We start from the raw sequence: 21,025 nt of genomic DNA, 5'->3' as shown, positions 1-21,025 counted from the left end.
GAGAATCTCTATAAACTGCTCCTGCAGACAGGAAAAGTCAGCTCTGAGCCTGTCTCCTACTAGCCTGAGTACCAGAACGTGCAGGGCAGTGAGCTGTGCCCTCCCTCATCCCCAGCAGAAGGCTCATCAGGTACCCTGGGACATGGCTGCCCTCTGGTATCAGCAATTGCACTTTACTGGGCAAGAACCCAGTCTTCCTCTTCTGCCTGGCAGAACCCAGATTTAGGATTCAGCAAGAGCTTTAAGCAAAAACAGATGTGTTGGAGCACAATAAAAGAAGTTTCCCTTCCCAGAGCAACAGCAGCAGAAGCATTTGTAACAGTAGTAGATCCTATTTTTCTACAGATTGTTGGGGGTTGTTAGGTGAGCTGTCTGCCTGTTAATCTCTCATAATTCTGAAGTTCACATAAACTAACCCTTTAATTCTTCTAACAGAACTCTACTCTTGGATTTTCTAAGGTAACAAAGTATGCCAAATGACTTGAGAAGCAATCCCAAAGAAAAACAGCTATCCCATTAATTGGGGGAGAACAGGGTGGGGGAGTTGGTAGAGGGGGTAGAAATCTTTCTGTAGAATAACCTTTGCAGTGTCTAAAGCTGAGGGGGAATGCAGAAATTAAAATTTAGTGCTTAGTGAGGGACTTCTCAATATCTGTTTTCTAATCACATTTTCTGTTCTACTAGAAACAGTTAATGCTCTCAAGTATTCTCCCATGAATAGTAGAAGGATTCTTTTTCAATTAAACAAGAAAACACTAACAAAAATACATCATTTACCCTATCAAGGCAAAATCTGTCATTACTTAATAATTTGGAATTGACACTTTAAAAAGTAATCTTCAATCAGAGAACCATGTGCTTGTAACATCCAGCAGTACAAAACAAAACAATAGTCTCTTTCCCTTTGATAATTTAGTCTACGTGGTTAAAATGGTTTTGAAGTTTTTCATCATTCAAATGCAATTTTGATTCTGACTGATCAGCAGTTGTGTTCCCCCTTTTAAGAAAAAAACAGCCAGACCACTTTTTAATTTAATGCAGTAACTGTTTTAGAATTTTTTAATAAAACAAAGTTTCTTAAACTACATTAAGGACCTCATTTATCACAACAAGTTTGTATAGGAAATCTTTGAATGAAACTCAGTATTTCACTAACTTCATACTATATTTTCTACACTGCTGTTCATTATAAATCATTAAGCACAAAAAAGTCCACACTGTATTAGCAGCTGCACATGTAAACTTCACATGTAAACCACAAAACTTCAATCCCAGTTCAGTACTAAATATCTCTTGGAGATGCCCAACTAGCTAAGAAATATAGACAGATGCAGGACAGATTACCAAAAACATCTCAAAAAAGGGAGTTGGTTTGTGTCATGTCAAGGAAGGGAGTTCATTCCAGGAACTGTAATTGCCATTACTAGAAATGGCTTCCTGTAAGGCATGAACCATACACAACTTAAGGAATTCCTCTGACTTCTAAGTCCAGACTACTTGCAGGAAAAAGCCACGTACTTTGTGAGATTTAAATATCTCTTCAGAGACATAAGGAGATCTCTGTAAGACAAGTTCTATATATTATTTCACTAAGTGAACTAAGTCTATGTGTTAAACAGTCCACAAAATTACTACAAAATGAGAAACACAATGTAAAGAATTAAAATTAGTATAGCCCACTACTTAGAACATATGCTACCAATTTTTTTCATAAGGTAGGTTTTGTTTTATTAGTGCTTACTCATAAGGAAAGACTATTTGCCCTCTGGAACAACTCATCAAGGATAAAGGATATCAGCAGAACATTCTGAAAACAAAGGCATTTAAAATGAATGTTCTTTGAGACTGTGACTGATGTCTGACTAATGAACAAGGTAATTGGTTTATTTATCTAAACCAATCCTTTCTGGCTCAATAATGGGAATGATATTGTTCACAGTTGACCAGGACTCCCTTCCTGAGAATCACTATATAAGAAAAACTATCAAAGAAAGTAACTCAATATTTCTTCCATAAGCTTTCCCTTACTTTTACACTGCAAACAATTTTTTAGTTCCAGGTTTGATTCTAAGAAATCATTTTAACCAACAATAATTGGAATAACTTCCTTGGAGATAAACGTTATCTGAAAAAAAGTATATATATTACATTCCCTTTTTAAGTCACAGAGACTGTAACATTAAATTGAAAGCAACTTCTACTTTTAATAGGGATAATCCCTATCTTACACATGAGGAGACAAATTTTAAGTTTAGTTCTGTAAAAAAATTTAATTTTGAAACTGAGTTTAAAATACATTAATATTTTAAGCATTTAATTTATTTTCTTTTTAATCAGATTAGTCCAGTAGAAAAAGAATTCAGAGTGATAAATTGCTTGGGCAGAGGAAAAAAGCAATAGTGAATTATCTTCCCTTAGGTTAATTTTAACTATCTTCTGTTTTTCACTAAATATGCTTTAAATACTAAAAACCATGAGTTTTTTTTCCTAATACATAATTTTGTTGTATCAAAAACCAGGATGTAGTTACATGTTCTTATTTTGGGTTTTTGATTGCTTACATTACCAAAACACATAGCTACAAAGAAGTATTTTTGGGTTTAATCTGAAAATATGGACAATTTATCCAGTGACAGTTACTTAATACTGCTTTATCATTGTTATCATTAATAAATCCAAACAGTAGTATAACATAGTTACAACAGGAATTTCTGCTGCAGAACAGCAGTGCATTTCACAGTGCTGTGGAATGCAGCATTTTTGATTATGCCAAGTTTGCCAGTTTTAACTCATTGTAGCATCTCAAGTGTTCTACCATTTACTGAACTCTACCTTCCACTGTCTAGTAATGTCAAAATGCTCTAAAGACAGCAAGCATGAATTGACATCACAATTTTAAGAGCAATCATGTCTTCCTTCATTGTCAAGAAAAATTAAATCTTCATATAAAGGGATCAAATAACTTCTCAAGCAGTAGGATCCTGCTTGGTCCAAGAGCAGAACTGAACCAGGAATGCCATTTGATACATCTATTTAAACCGCTGGCCTCAGCCTCGGTGCATTTCCTTTTAAACAGTTCTTCATAAACAGGATAATGAAAAATCACGGAACATGGAAAGATCATGACAGCTCCAAAAATAAACCAACAATCCTCTTCTCCACTGACTGGCAAAGTGTCTTAGCAAGGCTACAGTGGCTGTAAACTGAGATTCATAACCTAATCTCTGTCTACACCCCTGCACATTTTAAACCACCTATCCATTTCTAACACATTGTTTGATCCTGAAAAGGGGCAAATTGGTAAAAAGAATTGTTGAAGGACTCAGATATAGATTTTGGCTGCAACATTCAGTTTACTCCATGGGCAAGAATGGGAGTGTTATTGTACAAATGCATTTTGTACCATTTGTTTAGCTACTTAAAACCATTTCTTAAAAATTCTCTTAATATATCTTAGTGACATTATAAATATAACTGTAGCTCACATCAAAATAGCTTAAAAAAGCAAAAAAGTATGAGAGGAAGCAGTTACACAGCAAGCATTCTTTAGTTCAGGACATCTTGCAGTGTGACTGCAGAAGGAATTATCCTGTGACTGAAATGCTGTGCATTAGGAACTGTTAATGGAAAAGGGAACTATCAGTGAGAACTGGCAAATCAGGCTGAAGCAGAGTTCAGGGACTTTCTTCTGCAAAGGCAGAAAGAAACTCTGACTGCATGGAACAACCCTGCCAAATCTAGAGCAATTTCTTGGTTTGCTGTATCTACTTTACACAAGCAATTTGTTTCCAGATCCTCTTAACGTCAGGAAAATGAGACATGATGAAGTAGGATGAAGCTGGCAGGCCATAGGTCACTGTCCTGTAACCAAAAAAAGCATGAGGGAAAATAAAAAAAAAAGAAAGAAGGCTGTGGTCATTTCAGAAACCACATCTCATACAGACAGAGCACTGAAGAAACTGTTATCTAAGCCACTGGGCTGAATACAGAATCTCTTGCCAGAGGTGTCCAGACATTATTTTTCCTCCTTATTGCAAGAAGTCTTACCCTGCAGCTTCAATAAATGTGGCTTATATGGAGGCACTCTAATGAGGAACACAGAGGACTAAAGATGGCACAAGGGCAGGAATCAGAAGAAAGCTGGGGCAGGCTGAAAGGTTAAACACAAATGTGCATTTCACCAGTCTAGGCTTTTTCAAAGTGAACTTACCTGAAAGTCTTGATCATCAATTCCAAATCTCTCTCTCAGATTCCGGAAAACCATTGGACAATATTCTTTAAATTTGAAATGACTTGGCATGTTTTCTCTGAAAGAGAAAACCAATTCAACTTCATTACTTCATTCATGCATATACAATAAGCAATTTGAGAATTTTGTCTCAAAGCTGCTCATAGAAAGCTCAGGATAACAATCCTCTTACAATTTCTCTTCTAATGCTTTATTTTTTTCACTGAGATTGGGTTATCTTGTTTTTTTCCACAATGCTTAATGAATGTTTATTAGCTTACTATAACATCATTATGTCATAGCTAAGGAACTACAGCAATGATGAAATGAACACAAACTGTATTTTGACAATTCTGAAACATGGACTCAAAAGAAGAAAAGAATGCTTTCCCACTGTCCTAAACTTACTTCAAAGGTGAAATCTTGGATTCTACAAGAACTACTATACCATCTGCAACATCAAAAAATACTAACAGTGCCAAACTTCAAGAAAATTTCACTCAATCAATAGAGAACTAGTTTTAATATCCTAGTGTTCATTTTAGACTTATACAATAGAAAAGTTATTTTCACCTTTGTCACTGAGCTGAAGACCCAAAGTAGCAGAATTTTTCTTTTCTACCTATATTCTTGAATAAAATTCACGTTATACACACATCAATATTAACAGTTTTGTATGTCTGTACATACTGTTCATTAGGCATTTTATTTTTAAGAGACAATAGATACTACAGGAAATTACCATAATGCTTTTGAAACATCTATATGATGGGTATGATTTTGTATTATGGAAAATAAAAAGCTGAACATTATTCACATTTGATACAGGCTTTAGATTTTCATTCTTATTCAAATAGAACACTTAATAAAGAGCACATGAAGTTATATTTTTAAAATATACAAATTCTTATACAGCCATAAATAATCACACCAAGAAAAGATCACCTTCAGTATCTAATGTACTCATAAGGCAATAATAAACCATATGGAGGAAAAAATTCTACCCAGCAGCCTTTGCTGTTGCTTTTTAGAACAGCACAGACGGTTATGTTTATCTCAGGATTAACTTAATCATCAAAACTTCAGTTCCATGCACTGAAAAATAACAGAGTTCATAGTACTTCATAAAAATATCACTACCACTATCCACTTCTGCACAAAACTGTTACTTGTACTTACTTGTTGAAAAGGTGATTGTCCACCTTTATCTTTGAGTATGCTTTGAAATCATCTGGCATCAACATAACAGGGATTTGAACATGGCTCAGTTCATTGATCTAGAGAAAACAGAATATATTTAGTTGCTGCTGTCTTTGCAAAGAATGCTACATATATGTCTTAATCCTGAAAGTCTACTCTTTCCTGTGTATATATCCAAGGAGTAAATGCAGGTAATGGAAGAATGTAGAAGCAGTATTATTCTTTCCAGATCAAACACAGTCTCAAATTCACTCAAGAGTGACACTTTGGAAGAGAAGAAACAGCATTCCATATTTAGACTTGTTTCAGAAATAAAAAAGTGCTTTAAAGCACAGCTGGAGCGTACTTTTTATGGAAGGTCAATGACAATGCCACCAAAATCCTTTCCTATACCAACACATTGTTCCTATTTTGCCAGTCAAGTTATGCCTTCCAAAGATAATTCAACTTTTTATTTCCAATGACTATTCACCCCTGCAGCTTATGAAGAAATTTTATATGCCTGTGTCTTGAACGGTTTGTAGAAAGCAAAGTGAAATTTTGCATGCACGTGAATGTATGTATTTTCAGTTCCATAAGCAGAAGTTTGTTTCTTACAGTAGTGCAAAACTCAGATGAGTTTTTGTAAGTCACAGTATTCAGGGTTTTTTTGATTGTTCACATTAGACAAACTATTTAATTAGATAAATTTTGGCTTAGAAATAAAGGTGCGCGTTAAGTCCTAAGGTTTTCCTTATTTTCTTACATTGATGTGGACCACCTACTCTCTCTAGCTTTGAAATTAACATTGTCAGTACTCTCCAGATTAGGAATTTTCCATTTATATTTTTAATTTACTTCTGACCACATCTCCATTATAAAATGTAGACAACTTTACCATGACCTAGTTTGTAGGTACGTTTTTGGTATTGCATGTATTAATGTACCCTTACTTGACTTAAGTTTAAATAGAACATGATAAATACAAGACAGAATTGTTAAGCTTGCAATGGTCCTTCCAAACCAGGAATGACATACCCATTATAACAACAGTCACCAAATACCCATGACATATGTTTTATCCATGTTTTTATGGCACTCTACACTCTGGTCATGCATCTTAATTTACCCGGTCAAATCTTTTTGCTCACATAGAGCCCATTTTTCTCAGCAGCTTTCCACAGGGTTTAGAGAAAAGTCCCACTCTATAAGAATGGAAATGTACACCGGGGCTGGAGGTAGCAACACAGGTGTGCTCCTCTGCTCATCCACCAGTGTTTTCCAACTAGGAAGATGTTAATTGCCTGTAAATGCTACCCTGCTTAAGAGAGGCTTTTGGAGAAACCTTCACTGAAGCAGCTATAGGTTAAAAATACTGGAGAAAAAGAAATGCACTCCCTGCAAGCATGACCTTTAGAAGAGCTGAAGTTAAAGAAAACAGGAGAAGAGTGAAGAGTCCTCTAGCTCTTAAGCAGAAGAAAGAAACCTTCCTTCTGGCAGGAAAGTCAGGTGGTCTCCTTACCTTTCAATACTTTAAAGCCCCAGTGATGTTCCCTGCTATGTCTCATTTTTGTCATTCTGATCTTGCAAGCCCACATGAAAAGTGCAAAGAAAGCTTCTTTGGAAAGACCTGAAAAGTTTTTGATAGAAGGATGGCAGCTCTCAGCAGAGCAGGGAAAGGAAAGGGAGAGATGTTGGGGATGAGCTCAAAGAGCTCCACTCCTTGGTGTTGTAGGGAGAATGCTCTTTTCTCACTCCAAAGGGAGAGAAAGAAGAAACTCCAATAAATTTTAGAAAACACAGCTGTACAAGCCTAATAAATCATGATGACACCTCATTAAATACAATATAAAATAACAAAATGCTGATTGAAAAATCACTACACCCAACATACAGGCCCTTTACTGAAGCTGATACTGCTGTACATCAATCTCACCCTGAAGCCACAAGGCAGCTCACGAGTCTGCAGAACCAGTCCAAATAAAACTAGGGACATGTAGATATATTACATAGAGATATGAAATTCTGAATTTGTTTTACAGAATTACCATCTCTTTCAGACTGCCAGATCACACAACAAATTTCACACTTGAATGAAGAGTAGCAGAAATGTACACACAGATACACTACAGACAAAAATGATCCCAAGAACACCTTCTGCTGAATACTGTAAAAAATCCTCAACTATCTACAACAAAGTTTGCTTGCAAAATTACATTTTAGGTTATCAAAACTGCATTGATCAAATTTTTATGTGTACTTGCTTTCTTAATTTGCTGATATGAAGTTTCTCTGCATACATCTACAGATTAGCTTTCATGCTGTGAATATTTAAATTTGTGCTATGTAATGGCACAGTTTTACTTGTGCCTGTAGGTAGGCTTTGCAAGCATCACCTACACAGTGGAATGAAAAAGCCTTTGTATGTGCATACTCTCAGGATTCTTTGATTTTAAGAAAAAGAATTCCAAAATACTTCTCCTAAGATGTTCCCTGCAAGATATAAATGTACACTATCCCCATTCCCCAATCAGCAGGTTTGATGGTTTTGTTCTTTTCAGGGGGGATGAATTTTTCAGAGTGCTTTTTGTCTTGGTTTGTCTTTTTTTTTTTTTTTGGTTGGTTGGTTGCCTTTTTTTTAAGATTCATCCAAATCTGAGGCAAGTAAAAGTAATTTCTTTAATATTTTGGGGAATTCCTCTCTAGCAGAGCAGGAAAATAAAAAAGCAGGTGATGAATACACAGTAGAAGTGACCTTTGGTGTAGCACACCAGCTGAGTAATGGCATATCCCAGCAGCACAGACCATTAATTAACTTAAACCTTTTGAAGTATAAGGTCTGGCTCTCTCTGCAATAGGACATTTCTGGACAGATTTGATGAGGCCAGACTGGAAAATGTGCACAAGAGAGAATGGAACACTCGTGTCATTAGATCTTGGTGGAAACTGGAACCACATTGTGGGGGGGAGGGAGAAGAAACAATATCCAAAACACCCCCCCAAACAGCTCTTGAAAAGCTAAAAGAAAAGGGAAAGGTCAGAGGGATCAATTCTCTACTTTGCCATCACTGTGTGAAGAAACAGTCACATCTGAAAGACACTAAATGTGAAATGCAAAGAAAACATTTTGAGTCTTCCAACTTATCTCAGATGAATATTTTGCTTCTTTTTCTGTTTGAAAGTTCAGCACAACAGAAAATGTGTTAAGATGCATGTGATACCTTGGACAAGTATCATGTCCATCTCTTCATTAAATACAGCGAGCTCCCTTAGCAATAGCAAATGAGATGTGTGCATGAGGATGAAAGTTCAGCATTCCAAATTACAACAGAAACTGTAACAATAGCTGTAATAATTACATAAGAAATACTTATTTTCCTCTAAGGAGTGCTTTTGAATGTAATAAAATCATAACCAAGAAACAATTGCCCAAGAAATTGAGGTAAACAAGAGATAATTGCAAAGCATAAATGAAACAAAAAGAGCTCACTGGACAGAGGACTGCAGGTTTGGGATCAAATATTCATTTAACTGGAATTACTTCTGAGAATCTACATGTACAGCATCTCTATAATAAATACATGTGCATCATATTAGGAAAATTCTTTTAGTCCTGCAACCTACATCCTTTAATTGCCTTGTATTATTGTTGCCAATGCAAAATTTTGCTCCAGTTTGTCCTTTTTTGAAAGGGACAATGCTTGCTGCATCTTTGAGGAATTCAAATCCAATAAAATAGCCTTAGAGAATGTATTACTTTAAATATGAATGACTAAAATTTTAGTTGCACAGTAACCATGTATATTATGTATAAATACCTCATGTGTATTAACAACATTTGTAAACTCACGCACACATGATACTAACAAGTGACCCAGAAACCTCCATGAAGTAATTCATTCAGTATCTTTTGTGATATTAGTATAAACACAGGTAGTTGTGACACTTGGAAACATCTCCAGACAACTTACAAGCTTTAGGACAGAAGAATGTTAAAAGTCTTAGACTGGCATTGCCCCTTTAAACACGGATGCAAACAATTGTGGCTCAGAGGGGTGGCTTGGCCATGGGAGGTGAGAGAGGGCCAAAGCAAAAAGAAGTTTTCAGGCAAAAAACTACTGATTGCAACTCATTTTGCTCCTGCAGGTTTAGCATTGAATTCACACTGTCAGGATAACAGAGGTTGTAATTAAACTGCAAATAAGGGAATAATAAAAGCCTACTGGACATTGAATAAATAGTAAGACTCAGCTGGTAATGATTTTGAAATTAGCACACAGAGAGGTGTTCCCACAAAGTCATCTTATATTGGTGACATTTCAAACAAGCTTCTCTAATTTATATGATTTCAAATCAAGCAATGACTATAGCATAAATTGTTAGGCATTATTAATGGCCCTTATTTAATTCAGATACATTCACCCTAAACACCACATTACTAGGGCAATGCATAATTAAGCATTAGTTTTCCTTCTGTCAGAACATAAGCAGCAATAAATTGCTTGTATGCAAAGCAGACAATGAGATATTTAAACTGCATATAATAAAGGCAATTTACAGCATATATTGCATGTTTAGCTACAAGAGGCAGAACAACAATCCTGTTTTCCAACAGACACAAGCTGTTGCCCATTGCTACAATGTTACAGCAAGAAACCTGTGTAACACATTACAGCTGGTATTACTCATTTAAAAACCCAAATCAAGCAAACCAACCAACCAAAAAAACCCCATTAAAAAAAATAAAAAATAAACCATGTACAACATCCAAAATTTAATCCCAAGAAGACCACAAATCACACTCAGACTACTTAGCAATGCCTGGTTTCTTTTGAAACTCTCTTCCTATTTAAAGCCTTCATACCCTATGGAGTCGGTTTTTTTAATTAATGTTGCAGCTTTAGTATACAGCATATATACTGTTTCCTTTTATTTTAACATATCAGCCCACCAGACTCACTGAAACTATGGAGGGATGAGGTGTTTTCACACTGAACAGCCTGATAAAACATCTCAATTGCAGTTACAGCTCTTGGCAGTTTCACAAACAGGAAAATCCCTGCTGCTCCTGATGCTGGATGTGGCACAAGTTGTGGAAGTGCTACTTCTTTTCAGCTGTTTATCTCCCAGCTCTCCTTCTGTACTGAAAGCTAATTCACAGCAGTCTGATCTGTTGAGACAAACAAGCTTCAGCTGGTTTGTTACTCTAGGAGAAAGTCAAGCTCATTTTTCACAAATTTGTGCATTCTTAAACACTGATTTTGGAAGAAGTGGGAGTGATGGAGACTTCAGAAGAAAGAAATTATTGGGATGTAAAAATAGAACTGAACTTTTAACACCACCAGCAGTACTGAGATTTTTATGTTCAGGGTTTTACTTTCTGCATTGCAGCTTCTACTTTGGCAAAGAAACTTGCACAGAAAACTGAAGAGAAAAAGATATCAAACCTTTTTTTGGTTCAGACACAAAGTCACCATTTTGAACAGGCCACAGACTTCCTCAACAGCACAGTTAACTCATTTACTGGTAGGTTAATGCTTATGAAAGCAAGCCTATGGGCTTCTGGTGGATTGTTCATACAAAACAGGGCTGTAGAACAAGAAGACAACAGAGGAAATTCTTTGGAGTATAAAATTCCACATTTAGGGTCTCTTCCAGCACCTTCTTGATACTGAACACCCGGCAGGTCTTACCAAACAGAGCCTTTTCCTGCTCACTAGAACAGGCACCTACAAGAGAAAGTTTCTTTAACTTATTCATTCTATTGTCCTGTAAAAAGCCCTTTGCTAAGCTGCCCCTATTTTGTAAGGAGCAGAGGTTTAGGTTAAAGCAGCAGGCTGAGTGGTGACAGGCAGAGCTACAGGCAGCATTTACATCCTCTCCTTCCCAGATGTGGAACACACTGAGGTATTGCTACCAGGACAGTAAACGCCTTGTGCTGAAGTATAAACTCAAAGTGAAGTGATTATTTTACAACTCTTTGAAATCTACCTTGAAGGGTCTGAAAAGGGTGGATGAGGTCAGCAGCTAATCAATTTTGTGGAAGACATTTGCCTGTTACAGGGCAAAACCATCATTTGATAAATGTCATTTGACAGTTTAAATTACACTCAAACCCATTCTTGCAAGAGAAATAAAAGATTAAGTTCTGCTGTAGAGAAATAAATCAGTTCAGCAAAATACACCTTAATATGTTTTAAATGAGGTTTTCATCATTTCAATCACACAAAAATTCATCTCTTTCCCCTACCTCTCCCTGCTACCCTGCAAGGTAAAAAATATCCAGGTTTTTTTTTTTTTTTTTTTTTTTTAATTTTGCAATGTGTTAGACTTTAAAGGGCATAGAAGTCTTCTATAAAAGGAATATCCAGTTACCTATTCAGAATCATGTCCCAAAATTAATGCAATTATATGAAAATTAAATAATGCAATTATAGGAAAAACAGGGTAACACATTTAACTTTTTCTGAGTCTTTGGAATCATTGCAATTTAAAGTACATGAACAGAAAAAAACTCTAAAGTAAAAAAACCCCAAAATCAAACTTAAACCACCCTGCTGCCAGGCAGCTACATAAAAGAATCTAAATTTTACATGTCTCAAAACATCTACCAACAATTACCAGAGCAGTTTTGTAGTTCAGGTGATGCCTATCATTAGATTTCTGGCTTTCAATAAAATTCAGTAATTTACTATTAGAAAAGTATGACAAACTGAATCAAGAGTATTCCAAACTGCCTTAACATATACTTTTCCTGAAGTACTAACCACAGAATATCTGAAAGACTCTGCAAGAGTATTAAATATGGATCATATTTAGCAATACTAAAAAATGAACAGCTCAACAACAGCTACATTTTATCAAAAAGAGTAGCAAGACCTTTGTTAAGTCTTATGATCTGCCTTTGAATTAAAAACCAAAAGAAAAAAATTCACAGCAGACCCCAGATACTTTCATGAGACTTCTTGGCTGCTGTTTTCCACAGGAAAAGGATCTGTTTGGGCAGGGTAGGTCTGTAGTACATGCATCCATGTGGAAAACAGGATATTGTGACATACTCAAAGAAAGCTCTGGACAGGATATTGTCCAAACACAGTCCTAAAATACAGCAAAGAAATGGTTTCCAAAAAGCATTTCATGCTTTTAAATTTGGAGTATCAGGGTCCAAAAATCCAGACAAAGGGTTTTATAGCTTGGTTATCACTCCTGATCAGAGAGTTTGGAATGACAGGGTTTAAGAACCTATAACAAAAGCACTTAAATTTAATTTCCTTCCCAACAATTTTGATTGCAAGCTTTTAAATCTTTCAAGTCTCTTGGACACTTGCACAGTCTAGAATATCCAGAACAGCTGCTGTACACTATCAGACAAGCATTAAGTCACATTTCTACAGATTTGGTTAAAGTTCCCATGAATCCCCTTACACATTTCAATGAGTGCAAAAACTGACACTTCATAATGTGCCAAATAATCAAAGGCCAAAAATAAATTAAGCAGCTCAGATACAATGTCTGTCATGATAATCCCTCATTCTCCTAAAAGCTAGGTCAAATGCCATAATATGTACAAATACATTAATGCCCATTAATGAACTGGGAAACAGAATAATAGAAATACAACTTGTTTGTAGTGGAGATTCTTGACAAGCTAAACACTTCCAGTAGCAAACATCACACAAGAAGAAAGTCCTGTCTCAGACCAAAAAGAAAATTGTAAAGGACTGTAAGCTCTTTGTACTTGGATGAGTTGTGAGGCACACTTTAGACATGAGCTCATCCTTCTTTGCAAATGCAATTGTTAAGAAGACAACAAGACAAGGGACACAGCTCAGCCAACAATTTGCAAGCTATTAGCTTCCCACAAATCTGATAAAAGAACATTTTATTTTTTGAGCAAAAATATCAAGTCATCTGCTTGAAACTTAAATTTGTGCTGGGAGGTTGATGTACTTTGACAATCTTTCATATCAATGGGCATCCTCAATTATTGTTTGGCATAGTGATTCAAAATACACACACTTGTCACAAGGTCTGATAGCCATCTGGTCTGTATTTTTCTAATTAAAAAACAAAATGCTTATCTGGCAACAGATAAACTTTTAGCTCACTTGGCTTTGTCCTAAAAGCTTCACAAAAGAATGACCAAAAAGAGGAAGATGATAGGAGGCACCAGGTATTTATTACAGCATCGGGAAAGGTTTGAAGAAGACAAGATCAATTCTATACACAAAGCAGAATTACAACTCAGACAAATGTTCTGCCAAGTCTCTAAATTATCTATTTATTGTGGATTCTAGAAGAAAAATTCAACAAGGAAGAACACAATGAAATAAAATTATACTTATATTCCATGAATCCTGTTACTAAGATCTTGGGAAAAAACAAACTTGCCAACCAAACAGAAAACAAACATAAAGGATTCTATTAAATAATGCTCATCTCATAGTAGCTTTTAAGATTATATTTTTCAAGTATATATTTCTGAATAAGAAAAATGAGGTAATGAATTTAAACATAAAATTCCAGCATGCAGTTGAACAAAAAGGGAGATGTTGTAGCTTTACCTGAATGCTGTAATTGAAAAATGAAAATCAATAGGAAAAACTTCTCTTCAATACAGAAAGGCAAAGTATAATGGGAACAGAAACCTAAGGAACCATTTTGCCTATAATACTCATCCGCTTAATGAAGAGAAAGGCTTTAAAAGCATCCTGCCTAAGAAAAACAACCTAGGAAGTATGCAGAACAAATGCTATGAAGCAACAATTTAAGTCATGAGATGGGCCTCATTAATTTTCACAAGTTATAACAAATGCAGAAAAGCCAATTTTTTGCCTATTTTTACACTGGTATAATGAAAGTAATGCATTTCACATTATTATTAGTAATAGTAGTAGCAACAGTATTAAAGAAGACCAGTTGTGAAGGGGGTTTAATGTCCTCTCACATATTCCAACCTCACAAATATGTTATTTAGAAAACTGTTGACTTGTGAAAAGATGACATTAAAGCATGATTCCTTCTGGCCATTTCTGACTATGCATTAGGTGAAGGCTGGAGCTGTGAGGCAAATTTTCTGCAAACAGCAGCAATGCTATTTGCATTATATAAATCTAATTTAAAAAGTTAATTAACTGACCAAGAGTGACCCTGGAAGTACACGAAGGTCACACCACCTGTATTCCTGTGCTCTGTAAGGTGATGCAGCAGTTGCTCCCGGTAACATGGACCAACAGAATAATTGGAGAGCACAAGTGACAGAACTCGCTCTGCCAGCATGTCTTAGCCTGCAGCTAAACGAACCTTTTTTTAGCCTCAGCCTAAATCTCCCATCCTTCAGGAGAAGTAATAACTTTACATGTAAGCACCATGCAAAATATTATCCTAGAGGTCCAATGGGTAAGAATTGCATTTCCTCGGTTTAGCAGAACTCCTCCATTCACCTCTCTGATGCATCTTGGTTGTGGCACTGTATTTGTCTTGCATTTACCATACAGTCTTTCACTTCAAAGTAGTGTAATGCCTGATGCTGGGCTAACAGGTCTGTAGTCACCTATGAGGGTTATCAGCTTTCCAGGTTTTATCACTATTTGAGGTGGTGCGTTCCCCTCCATACCCTTGTCAGGCTGCACTGTGATCTGAGAAATGCTCATTAGGCTTCAGCCTTGAAAACAGCACCTGGGCTCAGCTCCTCTTGAGCTTATCAGAAAGGCTATCTGCTCCCAGGAATGGCTAACGAGCTCCTGTTTCCCTTATGAACAGCCTTGGAAAATTCTTCTTGCCTGAATGACACAACGTTCCTGTTCTTACACTTTCAAAGAAAGTGCTGACCCAAACTGTGGCCAGGATGAAACTGAAACAAATTATGACCAAAAAAAAAGTTTCAAAACAAATGAATTTGTTTTGAAAACAAATGATGACTAGAGCCCACTCTCTTGCAACCCTATAAACAGTAGTCCAAAATGAGCTCTTCTGGGTTGCAGTGGGCAGTGACCTCCCTCTGATTGGGGCCTCTCAGAGCCAGAGAACCCTCATGGTTTGCCAGACTTGGAGGAGTGTTGAACCAGGAGTCCTGGACTTACACCTCCACTCCTCGAGGCTCAGCCTTTCACCCAACAGGAGATGTAGGGCATTCAAAGCAATTCTTTCACTGCCCTCCAACAGGAATTTTCCACAGGTGCCTTGCCTGCACTGACTCTTTATGTCTGTGTGCATATACTACAGCAAATCTGAGAGGAATGCTGCTTTCTTAGATGTTTAAATACCTGGATATTGAAGCAAGATAGGCCTGTAAGTAAGCTTGTGACATATGACTTAACCTTACTTAAATACTGCTAAGTGTTGTCCTTTCGCTGAGTTGCTAAGTATAACTTCAAAGTTATAAAGTAAGGTTAAATGCTAGTAAGCGTTATTCCTTTGTTAAATTGTCATGATTAAGTCATTATTTGGTTTAAGATAAAAGTAAAGTACTGTTAAGTTTGAGTGCTGTTAAATGCTGTTTTAGGCCGTGTTCTCTTTTATCTCGCTCTCACTGCAATAATGCACACATCCCTAGACAGTTCACAGTTCATTTCTGTTTTGTCTGGATTTTGTTTGGTTTTGTTGTTGCTTGTTTTTCCTCGCTGTCCCTTCTGTCCTGTAAGTAGTAGAGTGAATCTTGCCAATGAACTTTGTCATGGTGTCACTTAATATAAATCTGGCTTTTGCTGATACCCTTGCCAATGATTTTTTAAGCCATCTCAAACACTCCTTCATATCAGGATGCCATCCAGACAGTTTTTGCTGCATGAAGCCACTGTATGGGCTTCATTTAAGAAAATGCTCTCAGAGCAATAGCAGAAGCTCTTGCTGGTCAAGACACCATGACATCTGGAAGAAGACATGAAAGGCCTTAAAGTCCCAAGGAAACCCAAAGAGCGCCTGAGCTGAGTAGCAAGCTCAGAACAGACATCTGGGATTGTTTAAAGGTTGTTTTAGCACTTTCCTGTCCACCTTGTGGTCACTGACTTCTCCTGTATATAGTTTCTAAATATGCATTAACCTCTCCTTCTCACAGACAGTAAAACACACTTATTTGGATGTAAACTCTGCAGCTTCTGGCTACTGAAGCAATGAGTTTATGTGCCACTCCTTCAGAGTTTGGGAAAGACCAGTATCCAGGTATGGTTATAAGGAGTTGGGTTTTGCTATTGCTCAGGATATCCTTTCTCCTCACAGAATCTCAAATTTATTTTGGCAGTAATACCACATACAAAATTTCATTAATTTATTATCATTACTTATGAGATATTAACTGCCCAGATATAACAACTCTAATGTTGATTTTGCTGAAGGCCATGTACTGCACATTATTTCCAAACCCCAGAAAGCCTTCCCAGCCCTGCAGAAGAAGGGTGTAAGGGGAGGGTGCAGCAGAGCCACCAGGGGCTCATTGTCTCCCAAGTCCTGTCACCCTCCTAGTTCAACTAAACTGTGAGTTGAGATAATTATACGACTCAAGCATCTTCTTTATCCCTTGATATGAAATAAAATATAATTTCTTAAAAGCAACATAATATAATTGTGCAACCTTTTGCCTCTGTTTACAGGTCAGAATTTTGCTATCAGAGGATTTCCATAAGCTTAGGGGGACAATAGGACACATTCAATGGGCAAAGATGACACAAATCCGCTTTCTATTTATACCTTTTATAGCCCATAAATAAAAAGTAACCCCAGTGGTTTTAGTGCTGTTAATCTGAACATGTACCAGGTGCCACAGTGCCTCTGAAAGGAGATCAAACAGAAATGACCAAACTTTGTTATTCAGTAAGCACGACAACAACAAAACATCACTTCAACTGTAAAGACAAAACCAAAGTGTAATGACACAAAGTTTTCTGCAGCAAGTTTCTATTATGCTAGCCATGGTAACACTGCTCCAAATCCAGTCAAAAAGCATTTCCCATGATGAGGTGGCTGGTGACAGTATTTGATCAGCTGCCACTCATTTCCTCTCCTGAACCCAGGAATCACATTTCCACGACTCGGAGCAGAACCACCCCACAGAAACTCTCTCTCATCACTGGCATTTGAGTCAGGTTATGTATTGCTAATGAACAGTATGAGAAAGAAAATCTACTTTTTGATTATTTCCATATGTGAAAATCCAAATTAAAAACATTTAATGATTTAATTTATCCCTTAAGCAAGAATTTAATATACATACATACATATTTTATATATACACACAAATAATTTAATAAAAAAAGCCCTGAGCTGCCAACATGCATTTTCAACCATTAATGCTAATCTGAACACAGCAAATTCTCCAATGCAAATTAAAAAAACGAAAAAAAAGCAAAATGAAGAGTTCTGAATAATGCACCCACAGTGAGCACAACATTGCATTTTTGAAGAGCTGAAGCCACATGGTATCAAACCAAGCAATATTTTTGGGACCAGAGGCAGGAGCAGGCAGCCTGCACAGCACTGGGGGTGGTTAACTGGACTCACAGCTGCTTTGCATCACTGCAGCAGCACAGGCGATCTGGAATGTGCACCCTCCTGCCCTCCATGTTCCTCTGAGCACACAGACTCATTTTCCCATTTTCAGGGTAAGAAATATTTTTTGAAAAGCAGCGTTAAAAAGGAAATACTGCCCTTAGTTTTCATTTAAAGATCTGAAAAACATACTTGATTTTTTTTTTGAAAGAGAAACTCACAGTAAGAGCGGCTGCCATTTTTCTCAAGAAGACTCAGACCACAAGCTGCCATACTTTGTAAAATACATTGTAAAATGAGAAGTAACAGTAATCTGCACTAATGACAACACAGACACTGATTTCCACAGCAGCAGCAAAGTGAAGGGGCTGCAGGGTCAGGTGTGATGTGTTGGCCCTCCAAGCCATAAGGAGTCAGAGGGAAGTTCACATGCACCAAGTTAAGCATCCTGCTTGTCACTTTTAATCCATCAGGTAACATACAAAACCCAGGATGGATTTAAAGTATCTACTTCAAGCTTGTAAGCTCAGGCTTTTATTTCTGGTATTTGATACCCCACCATTATTTATGGAAATTTAAGATTTTGCGCAAATTCGACTGAAAATGCTCAGTTAATACTGGGGCACTTTACAGGAAATCTAGAAGAAACACCTCTGTGCAGTTACAAGAAAGCTTTTGAGAAGAAAACAGGCTCAGTGAGCCGCAGGTGTTCTCAGAAAAACACACAAAGGCCTATGCCTCAAACCAGTCAGTGTTGCCACCATCACCACAAAAGAAACATTTCAAATCTGACCCATTTTTTCCTGCTGTTGCACCAAGATTTTTCCCCTTCTGACATGCCTGGGTGTGTTGTCAGTTGTGTGATAAACCAGAGCTAGAACCCAAACTAAACCTGCGAAAAAAGGATTTTTGTTCATTTGGATGACTTGCCAAACCTGCTCACTGCAAGGCTGCAGGAAGTGGAGGCAGCAGAGAAATGTTTCCTTCTGCAATTCCTTACCCTAAAGTGTTTGGACTATGAGCTAAAGCCCCTCAAGCTGGGAGCACTGCTTGCAATCTGAGATATGATTATTACAAAGTGAGGAAAAATTAATCCAAAAATGTACTTTAAAAGTTAAATGAAATTTTAACTTCAATACCTTGTACAACATATGACAAAATGAAAAATAACAGTAGGCAAAATTAACCTCCTGCACATAAACCTATTTTGACATTTGATTTTGTTGCCAACATTTAAGTACTTAAAAAATCCCAAGTTTGCTGAAACGCAAAACTAACTTTGGGTAACAAACTTTTTTTTCAGGTGAAGACAGAATATTTTCTTCATTTTTGCTAGCAAAGTTGAACAGATAGGTCATTCAGAGTTGAGAAACCAACTGGGACTCAAAAAAAAAGACTTGTTTTCCTTTTCTGGTCTCCTAATTAAAAAATGTTGTGGAAGATGAGATGTAGTTTTGAAATCTTAAAGCATTTTTGTGAGTTGAACTGATTATAGTCTTCAGATAATACTTCCTTTGTTTTAAAAAAAATATTACGATGTCAAGTATAAAACTTGGTTTGATTAACTTATTTTCCAGTTTGTGTATCCAGGACATTTAAGGCTGCTTTATTTAACTTAGGAAAAAGAATGCTGGTTTAGTGCATTGCTTTGCAATTTATCAGATGGAGCTTGACAAAGGGATTTTAAAAAGGATCTCTCTTAAAAAACAAACTCTTGCCTGCCAGTCCACTGTCAAGAATCTTCAGAGGAGACTGGCATTCAGTTGACTTTCCTATTTAGATAGTACTGACTTCATTAAATACAAATACAAAACTGAATTAAAATTAGTTACATATCAATACCAATCAGTTGCTTATCAATTTAAGCTTCATTTAAACTTCTGCTTTAGAATTCACTACAGTCTGCTGAGAGTCACTTGAGCAGAGCATTGTTTGACATGTTTTTTGTCTCATACTATCTTTTAGAACCCGAATGGATGAGATTTCTCTAATGCCCAAGTAAACAGAATTTCATCTACTCACAGTAAGAAATTGTACAATTGCAAAGCAGTTGTCAAGAAAACAGAATAATCCTCAGTTCTTGGCTAAGAACTGCCATGCCTAAACATCAACTAGACTGAAAAAGTATACATAAATTGAAAGAAAAATATTGTTTTAAAATATTGTTCTTCTTTAATTCAAGTCTGTATGACAAATTTCCAATATTTATACATCTTTCCCAGGTAAATTTGCTCTCTCAGTATAAAAAGATTTGTAGAGACTTTGCATATTTGTCAAATGCAAGACAAACATATCCTTTTTTGGACAGCCAGATATTAGAAAAAACCCATTTACTCTATTATTTCTGAAGTTCTACAAACTTAGTGTTAAATTTTTCCTTTTAATGTTTGAAGCAACAAATAGCGACACACACTATCTCTGCCTAGGCTTGCAGAAACAGTTATGTCAATAAAATCTTTATCAGCCAACCAACTTTATACCACAAACTCTAAAACTTGAATTCAAACGGCAGTGAGGCCAAAAGCTCTGCTGAACTTTTGGCTAGGAAGATTATCTTTCCAGTTCTTGTCTCTGTTTCCCTTAGACTGAAGACATCTTTGCAGGCTTCAAACACAGGAAGGCTGCCAGCACTGTAAGGACATCTTCCTGTCTTCAGGCTCCTGTATTGTCTCCCTCCCACCTCTACTGTCTAGCAGTAGATAAGCCCAGAAGGCACGACAGATCAAGTAAAGCCAATTTTCAGAGCTGCACTTGGCACAACATGAGGAATATCTTGTTTTTATAAGGTCATAATGCAGGGGGAAAAAACCCAAGAGAAAAAGGAAAGAAAAAAAAAAAGGTAAAAAAAAGAAATGTTTTGGACTACAATGTGTAAAATCAGTCGGATAAAAATGACTCATACAGCCTGGCTAGCTCAAGTGACCTCAAATACTAACACAGATACCATTAAAGAAAACACTACATAAATACACATTCTAAAATAACATACCATCTATCTGCCAGTGCTAAGAATAGCCTTGTACTAATCTTTTCAAATACTGAATGATGGATAAACAGATGCTGTCGTACTGTGATCTCTCTAACCACAGCAGTGACTGTGCTTACCCGACCCAGGACTGAAAGATCTAAAAGCAA

At 36.6% G+C, this 21,025-nt stretch overlaps 1 protein-coding gene across 2 annotated transcripts in view; it reads right to left on the bottom strand.

Moving 5' to 3' along the window:
* PIP4K2A (phosphatidylinositol-5-phosphate 4-kinase type 2 alpha) overlaps positions 1-21,025 on the bottom strand; it is a 107,767-nt gene that overhangs the window by 45,119 nt on the left and 41,623 nt on the right. Inside the window, exons 1-3 of one of the 2 annotated variants that reach the window (XM_059476550.1) lie at positions 10,368-10,524; positions 5,408-5,505; positions 4,211-4,307 (exon numbers count right to left, since the gene is read on the bottom strand). In XM_059476550.1, the coding sequence (XP_059332533.1) occupies positions 4,211-4,307; positions 5,408-5,472 (162 nt within the window). In that variant the 5' untranslated portion in view covers positions 5,473-5,505; positions 10,368-10,524. Of the gene's footprint in view, positions 1-4,210; positions 4,308-5,407; positions 5,506-10,367; positions 10,525-21,025 lie in introns of those variants that run through there. The other variant, XM_059476547.1, reaches the window with a different exon arrangement.

Source organism: Ammospiza nelsoni, chromosome 1, assembly GCF_027579445.1.
Source record: "Ammospiza nelsoni isolate bAmmNel1 chromosome 1, bAmmNel1.pri, whole genome shotgun sequence".
NCBI classification, from domain to species: domain Eukaryota; kingdom Metazoa; phylum Chordata; class Aves; order Passeriformes; family Passerellidae; genus Ammospiza; species Ammospiza nelsoni.
The sequence above is the reverse complement of the archived record's forward strand: the minus strand, read 5'-3'. Positions and strand labels throughout refer to the sequence as shown.